Below are 24,852 nucleotides of genomic sequence, written 5' to 3'. Positions count from 1 at the left end.
CTGATGGTGTCAAATTTGCAGATGAACTGAAGCTCAGCAATTTCTCTTTGAAGTCTGGTCCTGAAGTTTTTTGCTGCAGGATAGCCACCCTTAAAGTCTGCTATAGTGTGGCCAGGGAGGTTGAAGTGCGTCTCCTACAGGTTTTTGTATATTGCCATCCTAATGTCTGATTTGTGTCCATTTATACTTTTCCGTAGAGACTGTCCAGTTTTGGCCGATGTACATAGCAGAGGGGCATTGCTGGCAATGATGGCGTATATTACATGTGTGGACGTGCAGGTGAATGAACGTGATGGTGTGGCTGATCTGGTTAGGTCCTGTGTATGATGTCGCTGGTGTGTAGATATTAGTGGGCAGAGTTGGCATCAAGGTTTGTTGCTGGATTTGGTCCTTGAGCTGGAGTTACTATGGTGTGGTGTGGAGTTGCTGGTGAGAATACGTTTCAAGTTGGCAGGTTGTCTGTGGGCGAGGATTGGCCTGCCACCCCAGGCCTGTAAAAGTGTGGGATCATTGCCCAGGATGGGTTGTAGATCCTGATGTGCGTTGGAGGGGTTTTAGCTGGGGACCGTATGTGATGACAGTGGAGTCCTGTTGGTTTCTTCTGTTCGGGTTGCCTTGCTGTAGGAGGCTTCTGGGTACACTTGGCTCTGTTGATCTGTTTCCTTATTTCCTCGCAGGGGTATTGTACTTTTGGAATGCTGGTGGAGATTTTTAGGTGCTGGTTCTCTGTAGGGGTTAGAGCAGATGTGGTTGTACCTCAGTGCTTGTGGCTGTAGACAATGGATCGTTGTATTGCCGGGATGGAAGCTGGAGCATGAAGTAGGCATAGCGTTCGGTAGTTTTTCGGTATAGGGTGTGTTAATGTGACCATCACTTATTGCACCGTGGTGTCTAGGAAGTGGACCTCCCGTGTAGATTGGTCCAGTGCTGAGGTATGGTGGGATGGAAGCTGTTTGAAATTGTGGTGGAATTTTTCCAGAGTCTCCATGGGTCCAAATGATGAAGATGTCATCAAGTGTAGCGTAGGTAGAGAAGGGCGTGAGTGGACGGAACTGAGGAGCGTGTTCCAGGTCGGCATAAAAATATTGGCGTATTGTGGGGCCATGGGTGCCCATAGCGGTGCCACTGATCTAGAGATATATATTGTCATCAAATTTTAAATTAGTTGTGTGGAGGATAAAGGCACAGAGTTCAGTAGTCAGTTGTGCTGTGGCATCATCAGGGATACTGTTCCTGACCGCTTGTATTCCATCTTGTTTGTGGGAGTTTGTGTAAAGAGCCTCTATTCCATGGTGGCTAGGATAGTGTTTCTGGAAGGTCACCAATGCATTGTAGTTTCCTCAGGAAATCAGTGGTGTCATGGAGATGGCTGGGAGTGCTGTGGCATAGGTCTGAGTAGAGAGTCCATATATCCAGACAGTCCTTCAGTGAGAGTGCCAATGCCCGATTGATGATGGGCGTCCAGGATTTCCAGGTTGTGGATCTAGGGTAGTAGATAGAATAACCCTGGTCGGGCTCTGAGAGGTATGTTGATTTGTTCCAGTGTTAGTGTAGGGAGTGTCCTCAGTAGATGGTGCAGTTTCTTAGTGTTTCCTCCGTGGGATCTGAGGGAAGTGGCCTGTAGATTTGTATTGGAGAGTTGTACTGGCAGCCTCCTTTTGGTAGTCAGACCTGTTCATGATGACAAACGCACCTCCTTTATCAGCCTCTCTGATGATAATGTCAGCGTGGTTTTCTGAGGCTGTGGATAGCATTGCGTTCTGCACGACTTAGGTTATGAGGCAAGTGATGTTGGTTGTTTTCCCAATGTCTGCCTGTGCACGTCGGCGGAAGCATTCAATGTTCACAGCATAAATGGAGACAAATGGACAAATCAGATATAGGAATGGCATATACAAAAACCTGTAGGAGAACACTTCAATCTCCCTGGCCCAACTTATAACAGACCGTAAGGTGGCCATCCTGCAGCAAAAAACTTCAGGACCAGACTTCAAGAGAAACTGCTGAGCTTCAGTTCATCTGCAAATTTTGACACCATCAGCTCAGGTTAAACAAAGACTGTGAATGCTTGCCAACTACAGAACCAAGTTTCTCCTCCCTTGGTTTTCACACCTCAACTGCTAGAAGGAGGCCTCATCCTCCCTGATTGAACTAACCTCATTGTCTCGCGCTTGCTTGCATATATATACCTGCCCCTGGAAATTTCCACTACATGGCATCTGACGAAGTGGGTATCTTCACCCCACAAAAGCTCATGCTCCAAATGTCTGTTAGTCTATAAGGTGCACCAGATTCTTTTGCTGCTTTTTAACAAATAAAACTAAAAAAAAAAAAAAAGGCATGGCTGTTGAAAATAGCAATTCCAGTCCAAAAAAATCACTTGGGAAGCATTTCTTTGCTCATTTTATCCTACTTTTGTACAGCAAATTACAGTGGATCAGTATATTTGATTTGGGAGAAATGAAGTAACAGCTGGCTCCCAAATTGAGGTTGAGCACTCCTGATTTTGAGGTGTTCAAATCGGAAGGCAGGTGCTAGATTTCCTTTCTGAATATTGGCTAAACCTGGAAAGGAAAAGTCAATTTCTGCTTTCCATGGCTCAGAAGTGGAATTCTACTAAGTGCTGGTACTGTATCTAAAGCTGCCCAGGTCCAGAGCCTCCCCTCTCTTACTTTTCATTTTAAATTCTAGTGGGATCTACATACCTCCCTTGCTAGGGTTCAGATAGAGAGGGGCACTGTCCATTTAGTCCACTCAATTCCTTCTTTGGGGGCTGCAAGGTGAGGTCACACCAGTATCCCTAATCCAGTCTGGGGATGTCTTCTGAAGGGGATATCTGGACCAAAGCCTTCTACTCCTTGGGCACACTTGTTCCCCGTTCACAGTGCCACCCCACTCTAGCAGTGAGCTCTCCATTCACAGCAAGCTGCAGCATGAGGTTTCAGCTACCATACTCCCTCCTCCTCCCTTTCCTTTTGATAGCAGCCAAGGGAATGCTGGGAAATGTAGTTCTTTCCCTGCTCCAGGGCTGGCTCTATAGACAGGGAGCTAACCAAGGAACTATAGTTCCCAGGGCCCCCTGTTGGTTCTCAGCTCCCAGGCTGGATCCCGCCAGCTGCCACTCCTGCAAATGGGCTGCCCCAAGCAGCTGCTTGCTTTGCTGGTGCCTAGAGCCGCCCTTGCTTTCAACCAAGAAAATAGTTCCAGACTCATTTTTGACTGTGGCCACATTGCTCCTTAGCTATTCAAATGCCTTGATATTGACCAATAATAATTGCTCCTCTGTCCCTTGAATACCACAAACAACTACTTCTGAATATGAACAAACCAAGACAAGAAAATCAATGACAAATCTCCAACATGGAAGTAAGGACATTCCTTAAGCCATCAAATTGTATCTTTTAGATAAACAAGAAAATGCTGAAGCTGATGCTGTATTGTGAAACTTTATGGAGAAGAGTAGTTCAACTTCAAGAAGAATTCTAAATAATTGTAAGATTATCTTATTATATGTTCAAGAGTGCTGTAAGTAGATGTTTAGGTACACATACTCAGAATATAGTTTAAAATGTATTCATGATACCAGCATATACAACTTTTAAAAAAAGTTATATCCATATATAGTAAAACCTCACTTTCATGACTCATATATAAGATTGTAGTGCCAGCTGGATCACTGACACAGTTGTTACCAAAAGAGAAGAGTTCAACTTACCAAATTACCAACAATTTTTTGCTGTATCTATCTTGAAGGTTTCTTATCCAATTTCTGGCCTGACCTAGCTTACTCTGTGTAATCTGACCAAAGCCAGTAGAAGATGGTCTATACTTTCTTAAATTCCTCTTCCAGTCTAATTATCCATGCTTAGTCTCAACCCAAAAGTAATTATTTTTGGACCACATCAGTTCTGCGGTTTTTAGTTATTAAAAGCATAGGGAAAAATCCCTTATAGTTAACCCCCAAATTTCCAATTAGAAACTATGTATTAAAAAGGTTGAAGCCTCAGATTTAGGTGACACTCAAGAAAGTTAAGGCAAATCAACTAAAGATGTGAAGTCAATGCACATAAGTTAAAGTGTATTAACATCCACCCACACCCCTGCGTGGATGGTTTCATTCAGGAGTAAAGTGGCTTTAGTTCACTGTAACTTAATTAGGGTAACCAGATGTCCTGATTTTATAGGGACAGTCCTGATTTTTGGGTCTTTTTCTTATATAGGCTCCTATTACCTCCCCCAACTCCTGTCCCGATTTTTCACATTTACTGTCTGGTCACCCTAAACATAATCCTCCTCCATTGTTCATACAATAGACCTGATTCTCTTCTCATTTTATGACAGCAGGGAAGCTGGAACTAGGGGTACTGAGGGGGGGCGTGTGCAGCACCGACTTCAGGTGGTTTCCATCATATACAGCATTTACAGTTTTGCTCAATGGCTTCTGGCACACCCAATGTAAAAATTGTTCCAATGCTATTGTATGACAGTGTAAATCCAAGTTGCACGGGCATAAAACTGGTATAACGGAGTGGAGAAACAGATCTACTGTATGTATCATGCTAAAACTCAAGATGGTAATGCTGAACCAATTTTTAAAATGGAAATGTACCAAGAAAACTGCTACAGAAACACATACTTTCACATATTTTATTGAAGACTGCTTATCTGCCCTGAGATGTCTCACTTGAAGTTACTTACACAGGGTTCGATTTGGCCATCCTTCCTATTCCATCTGTATGTGAGGTCACTAGGAGACACTGAGGTTGGGTTTGCACTGCAATGCCATCAATAAGGGTTAACCACTTGGCTGAGCTACGTTATGGAATGTCTTTCATTTTCACAAGTCTTAAGTAGATTTAGAATTTAAAATCCATTAACTACCATTGGGTGTTAGTTGTGAACAGTAAATCATTTATTATCAGCTTTATCAATATAATTGACCAGATATTTCCCTTATGCCTCCAAAATTTCAATAGTAAAATAGAGAAACAAAGACATGCCTATGGCAAAAAAGATCCACTGGAATTTCAGTGTTAATATCAATGGGCTTTGGGACTATGCTTCACTTATAAGAGGCTAATGCGGTGAGGTTTCTGAAGAAAATGTTGTATCCATGTATGGTAAAAGTATCCATACCACAGGATAGGCATTTCTTAATTTTATTATAAATGAAAATAAATAAAATAAATAAATGACCTACTGTTGCCAGTTAGACAACAAGGAATAACTGAATAAGGATTAACTGAGCAAAAGCAAGGTGCTAGACTAAGACTATTCATATTACACATGGTACTATTTTACCCATTGGACAGTCACTTTGGTCTTGTCTACACTGATTATTTTAGAGAAATTTCCTTTGGTTCTAGTGCTAATGTAGACTGACTGTTATTTTTATCATATCATTTAGAGCTGCCTACCCATTTGGTTCTTATTATTCATAACATTTTCCTAATATCAGACTTAAAACTTTCCTTTCCTAATCTTCAAGACTGTAGAACAAGCAGCAGTTGCTTTCTGAGACTGAATAGCACTTGTCCTTCCTAACTTAATATCAACTCTATATGGATGTATCAACAGAGGGAACTTCAGAGAAGCCTCCTACTACCCACCATCTGATTTTTCCACTCCATAACATCCAGTTCCCTTAAGTCTGACCCATTAATTTCAGATTCTATTGCATTCACTCTGGAAAACATTTCAGACTCTGATTTAACATGTTTAATAACTTCTATAATCTCCAGAGTCTGGATTTTTACAGGTAATTTCAATAAATTTCTGTAATCAATGTACCAAAAAAATCACTGAGCATTTGATATAATTGGGTCTAAAATAAGTGACTTATATAATTGACACAGATGACTGCGACCAGGCACACCTGGACATTACCTTTTAAAATGTTAAGTAATATGGTTATGATCTCTTTTGTCTAACTTGATGTCTATTTGAAGAACATAAATGGATTTCAGTCACACAGATTAATTTGAGATACAAATGCCTAATCATCATCTCACACTAATATTTCTGCTTCTACAGTTAACTGAAATGAGACACTGAGAAATGTTTTTAGTTGTTTGACCTTTATATTTAAATTCCAGCATCTCACTGAAGGACAGAATGTGTGAGTGGGAAAGGAAAGATATGCAAGATATTTGGTCAGGGTTGCCAGTTTTGGTAGGATGTATTTCTGGAGGTTTAATCACATGACAAAATCTTTAATGAAAGATTAATTTTTAATTCCTGGAGACTCCAGGGCAATCCAGGAGGCTTGGCAACCCTATATTTGGTCAATTCAAAATTAGGGGATAAGCCGTATGGAAAGCTTGTACAGGCGATTAGTGAGCATACTAAAGTATTTACCTCAGTAGATTTTATTTGCAGCATCTCAAACGTTGGACTTCCCTATGTTTATTTTTTGTTTGACTGTGTGTGTGACAGTGTACCCCATAAGGCTTTATGGGGTGGGGGTGCTTATAAATGTAGGTATGATATAAGTGGAATAGAGTTTTGCTACATATGCCATATAACATATCTATGTAAAGGTTATGATCTACTGGTTATGTGCATCCTAGTTGTATGCAAGCACCATTTGTGTGTTCAAAGTTATGAACATTGGCTACATAATTGCTTGATTTCTAAGTAGCCTTAGTTAGAACATTTGGTCACTTCTTGGGAAAGGAATGTGCTCAATCAAGAAGCATTTAACAGACAAAAGAGCGTGGAAGACTCCAATCCACATAAGTCATCTACCTGAGGACATTCAAGGTAGCATGTGGGTAATGACTGCTGCCTGCAAATCCTGAGTCATGCATGGGGATGTGACTTGCCCATGTGATTCCAAATCTCCATTTTGTGACTGGATCTACAAAGGGGTGAGGAGGGGTCACCCCAAGAGGAGTCTATTAAACCCCTGTGAGACCCTCCCATTTTTCTCAGGGTGCTAAAGAGGAGCTCTCCACCCTCAGATACTTAAAGGAAATGAAACAAAAGGACAGTAACTACAGGGTTGAGTGACTGCTGACCAGGCAAAAGGAGAATTAGCTGTAAAAGGAAGAATTCTGAATGGTGAGGATCCTATCTGTATTTGTGTTGACTAGACATAGAATTTGCACACTTTAATTTTATTTTGCTTGTAACTTACTTTTTCTGTCTGTTACTACTGGAACCACTTAAATCCTACTTTTTATTTAAAATCCTTTTTACTTATTTAATTACTCGAGAGTATTACCTGGGGAGAAACACATGTGGCATATCTCTCTACATGTTATAGAGGATGAACATTTAGTTGTACCCGTACATAGCTTTATGCAGGGTAAATGGATTTAATTTGTTTAGACCCTTGGAGGTTTTGGGTGTCGGGTGCTAAAGACAACACACTTTTTACTTGTTCGGTAATCGCAGCTTTGGCGGCAGGTAATTCAGACTCTGGGTCTTCGCTGAAGAGACAGAGTGCGCTGGCTCAGCAAGACAGGGTGCTGAGTCCTGAGCTGCGGGAAAGGATAGAAGTAGTCTTGGACATTGGGGATTGGAGCTCCCGGGGGTGGGGTGGGGTCTGTGATCCCAACCGTCACAGGTGCATCCCTCTGTAATATTAATTATTTGTATTACAGTGGAGATACAGACTGAATATCAGGAAATTTCAACATGGGAATTAGTTGGCAGTAGAGAACATTTATAAGGAAATGATGGAAGCCCAGTGTTTTTAGATATCAAACCTAACTGATAAAATAGAAGAAAATGTTACTGTACGAACAATCCTGCCTTTTTCTGCGAGGCCAAAGAGACTGTATTCTTTGTATCTTTGCTCCCTACTACACTTCGTGTGAAGCTTCAGGTAAGTTCTACAGTAACACTTTTCAGTTCTGTCTCAACTTTCAGCTAAATTCTAAAAAAAAAAAAAAAAAAGAATGGTTTCTCCAGAGTGAGAGAGAAATTCTCAGGCAATCACTTCTCTCTTTCCCTTCCTGGCTCCAACACCGAGTTTGCCTCTAATGTCCACAACTTTTGCATCATCCTTGACTCTGCACTCTCCTTCCCTTCTCAGATTTCCAATGTCTTGACACTTTCATCTCCACTTGCTGTCTTGACTATCACAACTCCTTTCTCTATAGTCTCCCTAAACCTGAGCTCTCCAGACATCAGCATAAAGAGAATACTATTGCCTGCTTTATCACATGTACACACCTCACCCAATTTTATTGCTTTTCATTCATTTCAGGATACAGTTAAGATTTCACTTTTTGTTTTTTAAACTCTCCCTGGATTTGCTTCAACTTGTCTCACAGAATTTGTCTCTCTTTACTTCCCTTTTCAACCATATAGCTTTACAATCTCATATGTTGCTCCATACACTTTCTCCAACGCTGCTGCAAGAGCTTTCATTTTCACTAGCCAAAATAAAGTGAGTTAAATGTACAACAATCTATTAAAATCTAAGTCTTCAAGTGCACTAAACAGGAGCTGTTCTTTGGGTTAAATGATTAAGCATTCCAGAGTTTCTCATTTGTAATAGCAAAAAGAACGAGGAGTACTTGTGGCACCTTAGAGACGAACAAATTTATTTAGGCATAAGCTTTTGTGGGCTAAAACCCACTTCATTGGATGCATGGACTGGAAAATACAGTAGGAAGATATATATACACAAGCGTTCTTAAACTACAATACCCACCTGCTGAAGTGAAGAAACAGATTGACAGCGCCAGAAGAATACCCAGAAGTCACCTACTCCAGGAAAGGCCCAACAAAAAAAGCAACAGAATGCCACTAACCATCACCTTCAGCCCCCCAACTAAAACTTCTCCAGTGCATCATCAGGGATCTACAACCTACCCTGAAAGTCAATCCCTCACTCTCAGAGATCTTGGGAGACAGGCCAGTCCTTGCTTACAGACAGCTCCCCAACCTGAAGCCAATAGTCACCAGCAATCACACATCACACAACAAAAACACTAACCCAGGAACCTATCCTTGCAACAAACCCCGATGCCAACTCTGTCCACATATCTGTTCAAGGGACACTATCATAGGGCCTAATCACATCAGCCACACCATCAGAGGCTCGTTCACCTGCACATCTACCAACGTGATATATGCCATCATGTGCCAGCAATGCCCCCCTGCCATGTACATTGGCCAAACCAGACAGTATCTATGCAAAAGAATAAATGGACACAAATCAGATGTCAAAATTATACATAAAAACCAATTGGAGAACACTTCAACCTCCCTGGTAATTTAATGACAGACCTCAAAGTCAACATACTCAAAAAAAAACTTCAAAAAAAGACTCCAACGAGAAACTGCAGAACTAGAATTAATTTGCAAACTGGACACCATTAAATTAGGCTTGAATAAAGACTGGGAGTGGATGGGTCATTACACAAAGTAAAAACTATTTTCCCATGCTAATTTTTCCCCTACGGTTACTCACACCTTCTTGTCAACTGTTTGAAATGGGCCATTCCTGATTATCACTACCAAAGTTTTTTTCTCCTGCTGATAATAGCCCACCTTAATTGATTAGTCTTGTTATAGTTGGTATGGCAACACTCATTTTTTCATGTTCTCTGTATATATGTGTCTTCCTACTGTATTTTCTACTGCATGCATCCGATGAAGTGGGTTTTAGCCCATGAAAGCTTGCGCCCAAATAAATTTGTTAGTCTCTAAGGTGCCACAAGTACTCCTCGTTCTTTTTGCAGACTAACACGGCTACCAATCTGAAACCTCTCATTTGTAATAGTATCAACTAAATAGGATAGAGGAAGAAGGTAACAAAACTTCAGAATGAGAATATTGTTTAGTTAGTTAATGTGCCTAACATGAAGTTTTGTACAAGAATTAAAACATAGTCTCTGCATTATACAGAGAAAGGAATGAGAGAATAAACTGAAATAAGAACTCTGCTAATGTGAGTTAACGTAACACTAACTTTGATGGCTAAATTGAATTAAATAAAGCAGAAAAGCAAATTAAAGCATTATTAAGATTCTTGGATAAGCAGAAACTATCATAAACAAGGAATTAATTCTCTTACTTGATCCTGGTCTCAAGAATTTTAGCATTTTGAAAACTATAAACTTTTGTGTACTGCGGAATGAACTAAAAACATAATAGAACTTTTAGTTTCGGTTTAATAGTTTGTCAAAAAGAGACAACTTTATTTTAACTTCTTAAATTTAATTTCTCTTGACTTTTTTATGGCAACATATCTTGCAGACGGCACTTATGTAATCATCATAAGTGCTCTACAGTCATAAAATTTTGATGACAGTGAATGGATGTGTATAAAACAATTGAATCAACAGCCTTTTGTGTTCAGTTCGTCTGAATTACTTTGTGTACATGATACACTTCTATGAACACTAATAACTTCCAGGAAAAACTCTCAAATATTTAATTCACAACACATTATTAAGATAAAGCCATTTCATACACAAACTAGATTCATAATTCTTTTCCTACCTTCCACCTCTCATTTATTTTATCTGAGTCTATGACCCACAATTCCATCTACAGTTTTAGTGGGCCAATGTGGGACAGACTGCCCCAGTCAGAAAGTAACAAAGACTCAAAAAATGGTACACTAGAAGCAGAAGAGAGTAATAAATAGCAAAGAACATCTCCCACTCCAGATGACCTAACTGCACAACTGGCTGGAGTCTGTCTATACCAGTGGATTGCAAGGCAGCATCAGGATCAGCTACAGGACACAACTATTTAATTATTCCAGATTGCAGGGAGACTACATGGGGTTGTATGGCCTTGAGGGGCATGGCGGCACAGGTTTACTCACTCTGCTAGTAGGCATCAGGTAAAATGTGTGTTTTAGCACAGATATGAAGATGGGGTGGTGGCTATCCACCACTATCTGATCAAAGTAAGATAACTAATGCATCTCAAACAACTGCTTGCCACTTGTTTCCATACAATTCTCTCTGTATTCTGGCTACAATACTTAATATAAAGGCTAATTTGTATGTGCTGAGAGCTTAATTGGCATTAAGCAACAGCTCTTTGCAAAAGCATAAGAGCTGTGAACATGGACACACAGTTAGAGAACCAACATGAGGCTGGAGATATATATTGCTGCCTCTGCAGCCTGTTGATATGATGTCAAGAGATGCAATTCAGTAGTTTTTGAAGCACTATCTGAATATCCACCATGAGCACATCATCAGTGTTGCAGGAGAAATATAGTGTCTTGCTTGACAGATGCCATCTCACCTAAACAGTTACAGCTGCTCTTGCAAAAGCCAAGTAAACTTCAGCTGTACCTAGTAGTCATTGTCTGACCAGAGTCACCTGTTAGAATTCTGTAAACCAAACTGCTTTGCACTAACTGAGATGACTTCTGTTCCATCTGAAAGGATGTTCAGTACATTAGGTGGCATTGCCACTACATAGACTGCATAAAGGTGGACTCAGGAGAAAGTTAAACAGCTAGCATTTGTGCAACTCACTATGCAATAAATCAGCAGTAATGACCAGTCACAACAGCATCACTGCCAATCCTAACACTTGCAACAACATATGATTGGCAAAGTTATCAGAAACAAGTTGATGCTCAAAATATGCAATGCTAGTGCACCTTACAACTTTGTAAGTCACTGGCTATTAGTCTTTCACGCTGAACGTGGTGTAACTTTAAGTCCTTGTTCATTCAAGTGTAACGCCTCATTCAAATTCCTCCTACAAATTCTATTTCTGCCATCTTGCTTACAGGAACTGAGGAGGTTGAAAGGTAAATAAAAAAACTAGTAACACTGCCACGATGTGCGTTAGTGTTGATTTTATCTTTGTTACTGGCATCCTTCCCCTGACACATTCTTTACCGTCAGTTGGAGTACTATTTCAAGGTTAGATTTTAAACTTATCAGAGCTTAAAATTAAAGGTTCGAAACTTGTCAGATCTTAACATTTATTTGAATTTTTGTGAGGCACCTACAATATTTTGGTCACTGGCAAAATATAATAATATTAATTATAATACTAACTTCAGCATCTGCTGCGCACTTGCATGAAAAGCATCTTTACCTTTTAACTTCAGGTATTCATAGTACATCTAGTTCAGAGATTTCAGCACTCTCAGTGCCTGCCACACATGCAAGGCCAAATCCCGTTCCTAAGACTGACCCTATGTAATTGAATTGATCACTGGGAATCTCTGCAGAGTCAGGAGGAATTTTCACCCTGACGATAGAGCAACAGCAGATCCTTTCCATGTTGCCACTCTAACCACAGGGCCAGAGTTTTTTCTGCAGCCCTAACACCACAGCTCCTCCCCAACTGCTGCATCCATAATACTTCACATCCAGAAGAGGCCTTCATCTTATTAATTTTCTTACTGTTTTAAATGCTTATTTATATTCATATGGGCATGAAGGAACAACTGAATTTAGTCTGGTAATATTCCTTATGCATAGCATGGTTTTTTTTTCTTGCAGTAAATCTCTCCACCATTACGAAACTGGGCATACAGTCTGAGAAACTTTACCAGAGTGGATGAACAGTGCAATAGCCAATTTCTGAATGGTGTAGTTGGAGGAGGGCTGGCATTGATCAATCCCAGCAGAGCCTGAAGCCATCACCTCAGCCCACACCTCTCCACTTGCAGAGAATGACCAGGACATCAGTAATCCATAATGACAGAGTTTGTTAAACTCAGGCAAGAGGAGAAGGGGAGTGGAATTTGACAAGTGACTTAACTGTTTGCCATATTTGTTTGAACTTGTCCCCATATGCAATTACCTGCATAGCAACCCACTCCCATCCCTGAACTCAAAATATATTTAAAACTGTATAGAAGCAGATGTGCAACTACTAGACTTATTTTGAATACTGTCTCAACAAACCAATAATCAGTTTCCCCATATACGTGCTGCAATACGACCTGTTTTACTAGTCTCAAACCCTTCAGATGCAGGCTGCTATTTTTCCTTAGAATGCTGAAGTAAATATCAGCAGTGCCCAAAGGAAAACATGTGACATCAGCTGATGATTTTTTTTTTTTCAAAACAAAGAACTTTATTTAGAAAAGACAGAACTTGCAATATTATTTGGGGTCTAACTAAACTTATATGCTCTTTGCATACCTAAAGCATTTGCAAGGGGTCACTTGAAAAATGAAAGGCTTGAATGCAAGCTGCCAAGAGACAATGTATGAGCAGCAAGTGGTAGAAGTCTAGGATTCAACAAATCTAAACATTTAATTCTTCTCCAAAAATCTGCGAGGGTTAGGTTCCAAGGAAATTTTTTTCATCGGACAAAAGACTATATATATATATATACATACACACACACACATAGTATAAGTTTTAAACAAACAATTTAATACTGGTACACAGCAATGATGATTGTGAAGCTAGGTTGAGGTGCTGAAATTAGAGGATATTTCCCAGGGAATGCCTTACTGCTAAACGATGAACTAGCAATCGGCTGAGCCCTCAAGGGCTAACATATTGTTGTTAATGTATCCTCACACTCTACAAGACAGCATGAATGGAGGGAGGGGAGACAACATGGCAGACAGACACACACATCATGTGTGTGAGAGAGATAGATGGCATTGTCCCTTTAAGTACGCTGACCCCACTCTAAGTAGGCTGCCTTTTAAAATAGATATGCAAGTTGAGATGCTCCTTCCAGCAAGCTCCCTCCATCCTGAGCCTGTGGTATGTCCCCCCTGCTCTTTGGAAATGGGGTAAGCGGAGTGCAGGAGCAGGGGGGGAGAAGGGCACCCTGACATTAGCCTCTCTCTTTCTCCTTCCCCTGCACAGCAAGCAGGAGGCTCCGGAGAGCAGCTCCAAGGCAGAGATCAGAAGCAGCACATAGCAGTGGGGGGAGGGACAGCTGAACTGCCGGCAACTGATAGCCTGCTGGGTGGCTGCCGCACAGGGAACTTAGGGAAATGGGGAACTTATTGTGGGGCTGCTGGTCCACCTTGGTTCCAACCCCCCACCAGCTAGCTCCAATGGGCTGCTCTTCCTGCAAGCAGTGGACAAAACAGGCAGCTGCCAAATGACTTTATAAGGGAGCATTGCACACCTTTAAACTAGCATGTTCTCTAATTGATCAGCAATGCAACAACAAAACAACCTTAACCAAGAGGACTTTAAGTGGGGAGTTACTGTATTCCATACTAAAACGTCATGCAACTGCAAACCAAAGACAGCCCATTTGGCAGTACCTTTTAAATTCTTATTCAATTGTAAGTTTCTTAGAAAATATCCTGAAAATAGTTATTTGATACCATTCAAAAGTTCCTTTCCAAGCATTCATACATTTGGTCGTCAGCTAATCAACAGAAGAAAGTTTCAGCCACTCTGACCTACCGTATCCATTTTTATATTTAAAATTCCTTAAGTGACAGTAAGTAAGTGTAGCTGTTGTGATTCTCTTGTTGCCAGGAGGATATTGGCTTTTATTTTTTAGAGCACTTGTTAAAAGCCCTTGTAATTGTCCCAGGTTTGTACAATAAGAAGTAACAATAATGCAACAATTTAGGAAACAGTCCTTTCTAGGCAAATAACTGAAGAAAGTAAATAATCCCTAACTTGTGAAGAGGTTTTTTTTTTTTTTTCTATGAAGCTAGAGACTTCTAACTCTTGGCTATCCTTACATTTTTCTCTGTCCTCCAATCCCTATCAACATTAGCCTTTACCCCATTTGCTGCACCTAAATCCAATTTTCCCCAGCCAAAATTTTTATTTTCAGAAAGTTTTAAACCTGTGCATGCTAGACCAAAAGCAGCGCTCTACAATATAATCTCTCCACCCTGGTATATGACTCCTTACTGCCTGCATCCAGGGCTGGCGCTTTCATTTAGACGACTTAGGCAGTCGCCTAGGGTGCCAGCATTATGTGGGGGCGGCATTTTGCAGGCGGCTCCGGTGGAGCTGCCGCAGTCATACCTGCGGAGGGTCTACTGGTCTCGCGGTTCCGGTGGACCTGCCGCAGGCATTTCTGTGGACGGTCCACTGGTCCCGTGGCTCCGGTGGACCTGCCTCAGGCATTTCTGCAGACGGTCTGCTGGTCCTGCGGCTCTGGTGGACCTGCCGCAGGCATTTCTGCAGACAGTTCACTGGTCCTGCGGCTCCGGTGGAGCTGCCGAGCTCCAACACAGCCGCGAGACCCGTGCCCAGGGTGGCGAAATGGCCCGGCGCCTAGGGCGCCAGAAACGCTGGCGCCAGTCCTGCCTGCATCCAGACACCATAATGTATAAATGATGTGAAAAATGTTTTGTTGCTGCAAGTTTCTTGAAAGATGTTTTGCTTAGCAGCAGTGTTGAAAACTGGACAAAATTTACTATTTCACAGACTGGCAAAGAACTTTATGTTTGTGAAAGGAATGCTTTTCTAATTAGCTGACCTTGAAAATGACAGTTAAGCTACTCTTCTTCAGGACTCCGAGAAGAACAATACATATATATTCTACAAAGCAGCCCAACCTTCAGATGTGTTAACTGACAAATGAAAAGCTGAGAACCAAAATGATTTAAAGTCTGCACAAGAGCAACTGCATTTATTTTAACAATTCATTGCCAATATGCTTTGCAAAGCAGTTTCAATCTACATTTATATTATATAGTCTTCTCACTAAGGTTCTTCATTCAGTTTTAGTTCTTCTTTAAAATTTATGCATCTATATCCTGGCCACACTAAAATATATAGTTACAACAAATGTAACGAGCAGAAATAATTCTTATCTATCCAAATTTACTAGAATATAGTTCATACTGATATTTATAAATGATAAGACGTATATTTTGGCTAATGAAAGACTGAACAGATAGAATTTTTGATATAACAGATAAATCCCTTTTTTCCATAAGGGAACAGAGTTCTTTTTAAAAAAAGGAATTTCAATTTATTAATTGGATTCAGAGGAAAATTCTGTATGCAGAAAATGATTTGTGTGTGAAAAAGACCATCATAGATCATTAAAGATGAAGCAGTCAACATATTTCAACTCAGAAACTTTTAGAACAGAAATTACTTAATCCCCCACCCCCCAAAAAATAAAAAACAGAAGACAGTCAATTCCATATTTGCTAAGTGGCTTCCTTCTGTCCATATTCCATTACACCGTTGCTATGTACACACATTATGTGGAGGAAAACAGTAATATCAATCATTGTGTATGAATTGGGTTGTATCAATAAAGTAAAGCTGTGAAATAATAACAGCCATCTATTCCTAATAATACATTAATTTATCATAACTATCAACACTTTTATGAAAAGTGCATGAAGAACAGAGTTGTAACTGTGAACTTGCATTCACGAAGTTGAGTCTTTTACTTTCATTAACTGTTATTTTAAAAATAAAATAACTGTGTCTAGAATAGTACTACAGTACCTAAAAATTCACAAAGGTAATGCTACATCCCCTATGAGGAAATGATGGGGATAGTAACATACTTTTACATCAAAAACATGTCTGGTTTTTAACTTACATACTTACCATTTGTGAACTTGCAAAACATTATTTTGTACTGTATTTTCAGTAAAATGTTTAGAGTGTTCGTTCTTACTGACAAACTATTTTACTACACTAGTTTGTGACAGCTGAAGTTAGTGAGATAGATCATTACATCTAAACTACATAGAAATCAGGGGCTATCCTTTTGCCAATACATGAGAACATATTACTCCGTTCTTCAGCAACTCTAATAACTATTTATCCAGCTCTCAATCAAATGCATGACTGAACTCCTGCTATTAAAAAATCACCACAAACTTGCAACCTCTGTGTCAGACTATGTAACCAGCTACTTATCCATCCTGTTCACTCTACACATCCAGCCTTTGACTCCTTTCTGTCTTCCTCCCCATTAACTTTCAGTAGTCAAGAGACTGCTATTTCACTTGTCATGTCCCAACTTTCTGAGTCATTCTTCCACTCCTGAAATCTCATAATTAAAACAATAATCTCTCATGTTATGATGAAAACATTTTGTACCAGCAAGTACAAAGATGCTACATAAAGCATACATTGTGTTGTCCACATAAGAGTGTGTACAGACACCTATTTTTCACATTCATTATTTTCACATTTATTGAACACTCTTAATCTGGAAAGACTATGCGTAGGAAAACAGTGATATCAATCACCTTATGTTTACCTCCTACCTGAGCGAACACTGTATTAAACATGATGCTGACAAACAGAGAGGAACTGATCACAAAACTAAAATTAATGGTTGTTTAGGTACAAGTGATCATGACATGACTACATTTGTTACCTGTAAGCAAGATAAAGTCCAAAACAGAATATGAAAGATAAACTGATAACTGTTTACAAATATTTTACTAAATGTTCAAAAGTTCACAATCGACAAAAGAGTACACTAGTTAAACAAAACAACAACAACTTGGCTTAAAGGAGAAATTAAAGTAGCTATAAAATGTTTTTTAAAATATGTATAAAATGGAAAAAAGCAGAATTTCATAGTAATGCATACAAAACAAGCTAGGAATTGTAGAAAATTGATAAGGAAGGCAAAAGGACAAAAGTAGAACTCTATGGCTGGCAAGGTTAAGAACAATAAGAAGGAGTTTTAAAGTATATTAGGCACAACAAGAATGCCAGCAATGATACTGCTCATTGTCAATGTTAATGTAGAAATCAGAGAAGTGTTCTGAAGCTCGAATAAAACCAAATGAAGTATTCATATCATATGATGATGAAATATTTTCCATGTCAACATTCACTAATAAAGATGTTAAACTGTAGCTACTAAAGGTAGACATTTTTAAATCAGCAGATTTAAAACTTTCCTCCAAGAATATTAAAAGAGCTGGCCAAGGTGCTGGCTGGATAATTAATATTGATTTTCAGTAAGTCTTGGAACACTGGAGAAGTTCCAGAGGACTGGAAGAAAGCTAATATCATGCCAATGTTTTAAAAGAGTAAATAGGATGACGCAGGTTATTATAGTCCCGTTAGCCTGACATCAATCTTAATCAATCAATAATAGAGGGACTGATATGAAACTTGATTTTATAAAGAATTAAAGGAAAGTAATATAATTAACTTGCCATTCAATGTGCGTTTATGGAAAATAGATCTTGCCAAACTAACTTGATACTTTTTTTATGAGATTACAAATTTAATTGATAAAGGTAATAGTGTTGATTAGGTACGGCACAACATTTTGATTAAAAAACTAGAACAATATAAAATCTGCATGGCACAAGTTAAATTATTTAAAAACAGGATCTCTGGAAGGTCTCAAATTGTATTGTAAACAGCAAATAATCATTGAATAGGTGTGGTTCTAGTGGGGTCCCACAGGGATCAGTTCTTGGCCCTACACTATTTAATATTTTTAACAATGATCTGAAAGAAAACAAAGTTTGCAAATGACACAAAGAATGGAGAAGTGTAAATAATGAAGAGGATACATCATTGATTCAGAACAATTAGTAAATTTGGCACAAGAAAACTATATACGTTAAATACAACCAAATGTAAAGTCATACATTTATGAACAAAGAATGTTGGCTATACTTCCAGGATGGGGGATCACGATCATGGAAAGAAATTATTTTGAAAAATACTTGTAAATCATGGTGGATAATCAGCTGAACATGAACTCCATGTGCAAAACTGTGAACAAAAAGGCTAATGCCATTCTTGGATGTATAAAAAGGGGAATATCAAGTAGGTGTACGGAAGTTATATTACCTCTGTATTTGACACTGGTACAATCACTACTGGAATATTGTGTCCTGTTCTGATGCCTACACTTTAAGAAGAATGTTGATAAATTGGAGAGGGTTTCATAAAAGAGTTACAAGAATGATTACAGGATCGGAAAACATGGCTGACAGTGAAAGACTTTAGGAGCTTAATTTATTTAGCTTGTCCAAGAGAAGAAATTGTGACTTGATCACAATCTGTAAGTACCAACATGGGGAACACAAATCTGAGTTCTCTTCAATCTGGAACACAAAGCTATAAGATCTAATGGCTGGAAGTAGAAGCTAGACAAATTCAGATTAGAAATAAAGTGCCTTTCTTTTTCTTTTCTTTTTTTTTTTTTTACAGTGAGAGACATTAATCCAGTGGTCGGCAACCTTTCAGAAGTGGTGTGCCAAGTCTTCATTTATTCACTCTGATTTAAGGTTTTGCGTGCCAGTAATACATGTAAACATTTTTAGAAGGTCTCTTTCTATAAGTCTATAATATATAACTAAACTATTGTTGTATGTAAAGTAAATAAGGTTTTTAAAATGTTTAAGAAGCTTCATTTTAAATTAAATTAAAATGCAGAGCCCCCTTGACTGGTGGCCAGTACCTGTGCAGTGTGAGTGCCACTGAAAATCACCTCGTGTGCCGCCTTCGGCACACGTGCCATAGGTTGCCTATCCCTGCATTAATCATTGGAACAATTTACCAAGGGTAGTGGTAGATTCACCATTACTGGAAATTTGTAAATCAAGATTGGATGTTTTTCTAAAGAATATGCTCTAGTTGAACCACAGCTCTTGGATTGAAGCAGGAAGTCCTATATAGCCTGTATTATTTGGGAGAGCTGACTAATCACAGTGGTCCCTTCTGGCTTTAAAAATCTATGACTCTGTGAAGATTTTGCCAACGTAGGCTCATTAATATTTTATCCATAAAGGGTTTATAACATTTATCAGCAATGTTTTTATATTAAAATGGTAATAAAATACATTTCTGAGTAGATTTGCCTACTTGGGCAAATATAACTGGAAAGCGGGTTTGTACCCAGCTGATTTTAACGGTTCATAAAAAAACCATCCAATCAAACAAAAAATAAGTCAAAGACAACATTACTCTAGAGGGATGAAGTAACATTTTTTTTCTTTAAAAGGTGGCCTTTCTAAATTAGATTCCTTGTTAAAAATTTCACTTGCTTGAGCTGTTATAAGTATTTGATATATTTAGAATATTACTAAAACTGAAGTAAACTTATTTTGTTTATGTAACCTAATCAAGAATATGAGTTAATCAAGTCAGTGAAGTACATGCCTAAATATAGACACATCTTTAAATGCTTTCCTGAACTGGAGCCTAACCTAGTAAGCTACAACTATCTTTATGTTATGACTGACTTTTTAAAGATATGGCACTTATAGAATAATACACACATAGACTAAACAACAAATTACAGAACAAAAATTAGTGTTATATCTAGCAAACTATGATAATTTTTTTCACTCCCACATTTAGATGTTCTTTCATTTGAAGATTAAATTATATAAAGATTAATAAACTATATGAAATGTCAGAGAAACATATTATACATCTTTGATTTTAAGAAAACAAGTACAAATTAGAGAAATATACTGTAAGCAAGGGTTTTGTGTATATGCAGTACTCTAGTATACTAGTTTGACATGATGAGAGGATAAACACATACAAGGTAATAGGTAAAACAGCTGAAGAATGTATACTCTTTTATTTAGTATTTGGTAGTGTCAGAAAAAATATGGGGTCTAATTTTGCATTTTGTACACAATAATTATTTCAACAGGTGTGTGTGTGCATTTTGGGTACATAAGGAATGCAGGATCACATATATCATTTGATTAAAAAAGAGAAACCAAACATACATTCTCAACTAGGTACCAACCTATTTTCAGAGGTAATGTAAAACTACTGATTTATTAACACCTTAGACTTGATTTTCATGTCCTGAATAGAAAGCAAAACAACTATTTTAAAATTATTATTATTTAAAACTCAAAGGCCCAGTTTTGTATTCCATAAGCAAGAAAAACTACCACTGATTTTAATGAGAGAATAAAGCCAATGGTAGTTTTTATTTGCATAAAGAACATAGTTTCATACCAAGGCTGTTTGCTGCCAAGCAGCAATATTTAAACATTTTTTAAAGTGAAACTGGTATTTATTAACATTTCATTAAGTTTGTAACAGATTAAGAATTGCAAGATTTTAAGTTTACCAAATCCACATCCCAAAACAAAACAAGCCAGATAATAAATATAAGTAAAGCAAATAGTATTAATATTAAATAATTAAGAAGGAATTTGCCACCTACTGCAAGTATTCAAATCTTTTTCTCAGGGACAAAACATGACTGCAATAATATTTACAAAGATCAGTTTTAAAACTAGATAAAAATAAAGTGCTCAATGTACTGCAGGAAGTTTTATTACAGAAAATTAGAAACAAAGGCATCTGAGGTACCTTCCATTGCTCTCTTAAAGAAGACTTTACAGCTTCCACAGGTAAGTACTCCATAGTGGCAACCAGAAGCTTCATCACCACAGATCAGACAAATCTTCTGAGGTAATGATTCAAAACTGTATTGAGGACTCTGACCAACTTCAGTATCTGGCCTTTAAAAGGAAAGAAAATTAACAGGAATGAAACAGACTTGTAAAGAAGATTCACTGTCAGTCTGGGTTATAGTTTTAAAGAAAATTACAGTCCTAATGCTTGCCTTTTAAAACTGAAAGCAAATTTGTTAAGGACAGAAGAAAAGTGACTAAAGCAACTCCAGCACTGAATGTGTTTTTGCTTTGTGACTTGGATAAAAGGCATATCTGTAAAATGCATTAGCTAAAATGTTTCAAGTATTTTAAAAACCCTGGCGTAGAGGGCAAATTGTATTTTAACACATTTTAGCTAGTAGGCTGGAAAGCTAGGCTCTTTGCTGAGGTCTTCGAAATAGATGCCTGATCCTTCAGTGGGACTGCTCATGTGAATAAAATTATTCCTGTGCAAATTTTTCTAGTTGGTGAATCTAAAATAATAATAAACTGCTTTGAACTGAAACTAATTTAACTTCAGCAGCCCTTTCCCTAGGCAACTGGTAACTGGCCTTTACGCAGAAAATTCATAAATATCAAATTAATATCGCCTAATTCATTGGCAGAGTTCTTATTTGTAACCAGTTTTAATTAACACAAAAAGGACAGTGAAGAAATATTTCCAGATATAATGTCCACCTAAAGAAACTGAATTATTTAGCTGGCAAATAGCTAATTACTAAAAACAAGAAGTGTCTTTAAGTATTTCTGTATATAAGAATCATATTGAGACATTTTATTTAACGACTTATTAATATATTAGCTAGATCAGGATTTTGGACATATTGTCATGTTAATTTTTGCTTTGAAATTGGGTGGTTTTCCCCTAAAATCATGCATGTGCATTTTAAAGAAATATGTAAATATAAACATAATATCTACTTGTAAAATATACCATAGTGTATACAGAAGTTACCTGCATATAAATCATGAAATCTTCACCATTTAAGGCTGTTCAGAAGTGATCACCTCTTAGTCCATTATACAGTAATAAACAACATTGTATTGATTACAAAATATATTTTCTGTTGGATAAAGAGGTCAAACTTGTGACAAACGCATTTAAAATTTCACTGTCACAAGAGTACAATTTGATAAAGTGGAGTACGATTTGATAAAGTGGAGTTCTTCTGACAAAAACTAAAATTCCAAATATGACACAAACATGTAAATATATTTGTCTTATTTCTACATGTATTTATTTTAAAAGCTCTGCTGAAGTTTTGATCAAGTGAAGCTCAGTCTCTTTGATTCCTTTTTGTCATGTTTCAATGTCTCACACATTTTTTAGAACTTCCCCTTTTTATTGTAAAACTTATTCTAATCAGTGCAATGTTCCTTTAATACAAAATTCATTTTACTTAAAAACTTAGGTGAAGTCTGTATTTTTGGTCTATAAGTCTGCTTTCAGCACAACTTCTGTGATTTAATCTCCTTAACACAAAAAAGTGTTATGGCACACAGATCAGCTGACCATCTAGCTCCTAACATCTTATTTAACAACTGTCAATAACTGTTTGCCATGTCTGTTTAAAAGATAACACAATAAATCACCCCTTTTAAATTAGATTAAAACCACAAATTTGCTTATAAAATGCAGACATAAATACTTTGAAATGTGTGTGCCTTTAAAAGTAATGTTTTAAAAGAAGAAGGGTTAGTGCCGTCTGCTGTAGATGCATGTAACCTTAAATCTTACCTAATATAATTGATAAAGGGAGGATGTAACTGCGGTAAAGTCTCTTTGAGCACGGCTGTCTGAAAGCCAAGTTGCTGGTGGCCGTTCAGGTTGAGAGGCTGGTAAAAGGCTTGCGGGGCTGTTGATGTGGAGGGCAGACTGTCCCGCTGAATCATACAGCTTGAGCTCCCCGATGCTTTAAAGTGCGGCGGCCCATATGGCCCAGGCAGAACTGAAGATTCAGTTTTGTACAGGATACACTCGAGAGAGGAGGACTCCTGGCTGGCTCTCGGCTGCGGAGGGGCCAGCGTGTAGTCTGTGCACTTTACTGCTGGAGTGGTCTTGGTGCCCAAGTAGGGGGTGGTAGCACTAATTCCTTCCTCCTTGATCTTTAGAGCTGGCTGGAAGTCCCCGTCGCTATAATGCTCCTCCTTTGAGTCGGGCTGGGGATAGACATAGTCCGCGAACTCATGGGGGGTGGAGGTGGGAGACGCACGACGGCCAAAGAGGCTGCTCTCGTATTCCTCCACATCGAGCAGCTGCCGGGTCCTGGCTGCCAGATAGGCCGAGTTAAGGGGCAGAATGGGCACATGGAGGAAATCCTGCCCGGACCCTGCTGCCGCCGCAGAGCGCCCGGGGGCAGCGGCATAGGCAGGGACAAGAGCAAGGCTGCTCCCGGAGCCGGCGTCCTGTTCAGCTGGGCCCCCAGAGGCAAAGCCGTGATCTTCCTCGGGGAGTGCCGCGGCGGCACTGCGCGGCCCACCTGCGCTTCCCTCGCCCTCCCGCTGGGGCGGCAGCATAGCTGCGGCTGCCGGGCCCCCGCCGCCCGGCCAAAGGGAGGTGGCTGGGGCCGGAGGCGGCTCGGAGCCCGAGTTTGCAGCCGGGCTGTCTTGGTGGGTGGCGGCTGTTTCTCCCTGCTGGTGCTCGGAGCAGCGGCTCATCAGCGCGCCGGGGAGCTCGGGGATCTCGGCCCCGAAAAGGCACCAAGCCGCGGGGGCGCTAGCCGAGCTGGCGTTGGCCGGAGGAGCCAAGAAAGTGTCCAGGACGCTGTCTAGGGCGTCCCTATCCGGCGGGGAGCAGCTGCCTTCCTGCTGCGAGGACTGGCCCCTCTCCTCCCCCCCCTCTGGGCGCCTCTGCTGCTCTTCCTCCTCCTCCTCCTCCTCGCTGCTTTTGGGGTAGAACAGCCCCTGCGGGGAGATGTCCACGGCCTCCGCCCTCCCGCTGAAGGGATCCCGCTCCGGGCGGCCCTGCAGCCGGACCGAGCCGTCCCTGGCAGAGGAAGGCGCCCTCGAGTCCTTCGCCTTCATCTCGCTCATGCTGAGCCGCGCTGGGCTGGGGACTGGCTCGGGGTCGGCAGCTCCTCACATCCTGCCCCTGCCGCGCGGCACCTCCGCCGCGGGTCCTCGGAGAGCTCCGCTTCCCCGCCGCCTGCCCAGCCCCACAGGCACTAGCACAAGCCCCAAACCCCGCAGCCAGCCACGGGACCGCACCGCCTCCGGGGTCCCCGCGAGGGACGCTCCCGCTGCGCCCCCGCGCGTTCTGCGAGCAGGCGGAGGCGCCTCCGCCGGGTGCAGCAAGAGGCGGCCGCGGGTGACCGGACGACGGGGCCGCTGCCCCCGGCGCCTTTGGCGGACCCCGCGAGCGGAGCAGGAGCCCGCGCAGCGCCAGCTGCCGCCGTCGGAAGGGCTGAGGGGGGCTCCGACTCCCCAGGCTGGGTCCCTGCTCAGCGCTGCCTCTCCCCGGCTGGCTGCCTGCCGTGCCCGCTCTGCCTCCCGGGGCTGGGGGCTGGCACCGAGCCTGGCCCTGCTTCCCTGCGGAGGCACCGATCCCGTGCAGGGACAAGGCAGCCAAGTCCTCTGCTGGGCAC

The 24,852-nt window shown here is 40.3% G+C and overlaps 1 protein-coding gene across 1 annotated transcript in view; it reads right to left on the bottom strand.

Annotated features, from left to right (window-relative positions):
* PGR (progesterone receptor) overlaps positions 1 to 24,377 on the bottom strand; it is a 69,956-nt gene extending 45,579 nt beyond the window's left edge. The window contains exons 1-2 of the mRNA XM_032788431.1: positions 23,007 to 24,377; positions 21,183 to 21,334 (exon numbers count right to left, since the gene is read on the bottom strand). Of these exons, the coding sequence (XP_032644322.1) occupies positions 21,183 to 21,334; positions 23,007 to 24,301 (1,447 nt within the window). The 5' untranslated portion in view covers positions 24,302 to 24,377. The remainder of the gene's footprint in view (positions 1 to 21,182; positions 21,335 to 23,006) is intronic.
* Between the last annotated feature and the right edge of the window lie 475 nt (positions 24,378 to 24,852).

This window comes from Chelonoidis abingdonii, chromosome 1 (genome assembly GCF_003597395.2).
Source record: "Chelonoidis abingdonii isolate Lonesome George chromosome 1, CheloAbing_2.0, whole genome shotgun sequence".
NCBI lineage: Eukaryota > Metazoa > Chordata > Testudines > Testudinidae > Chelonoidis > Chelonoidis abingdonii.
The sequence above is the reverse complement of the archived record's forward strand: the minus strand, read 5'-3'. Positions and strand labels throughout refer to the sequence as shown.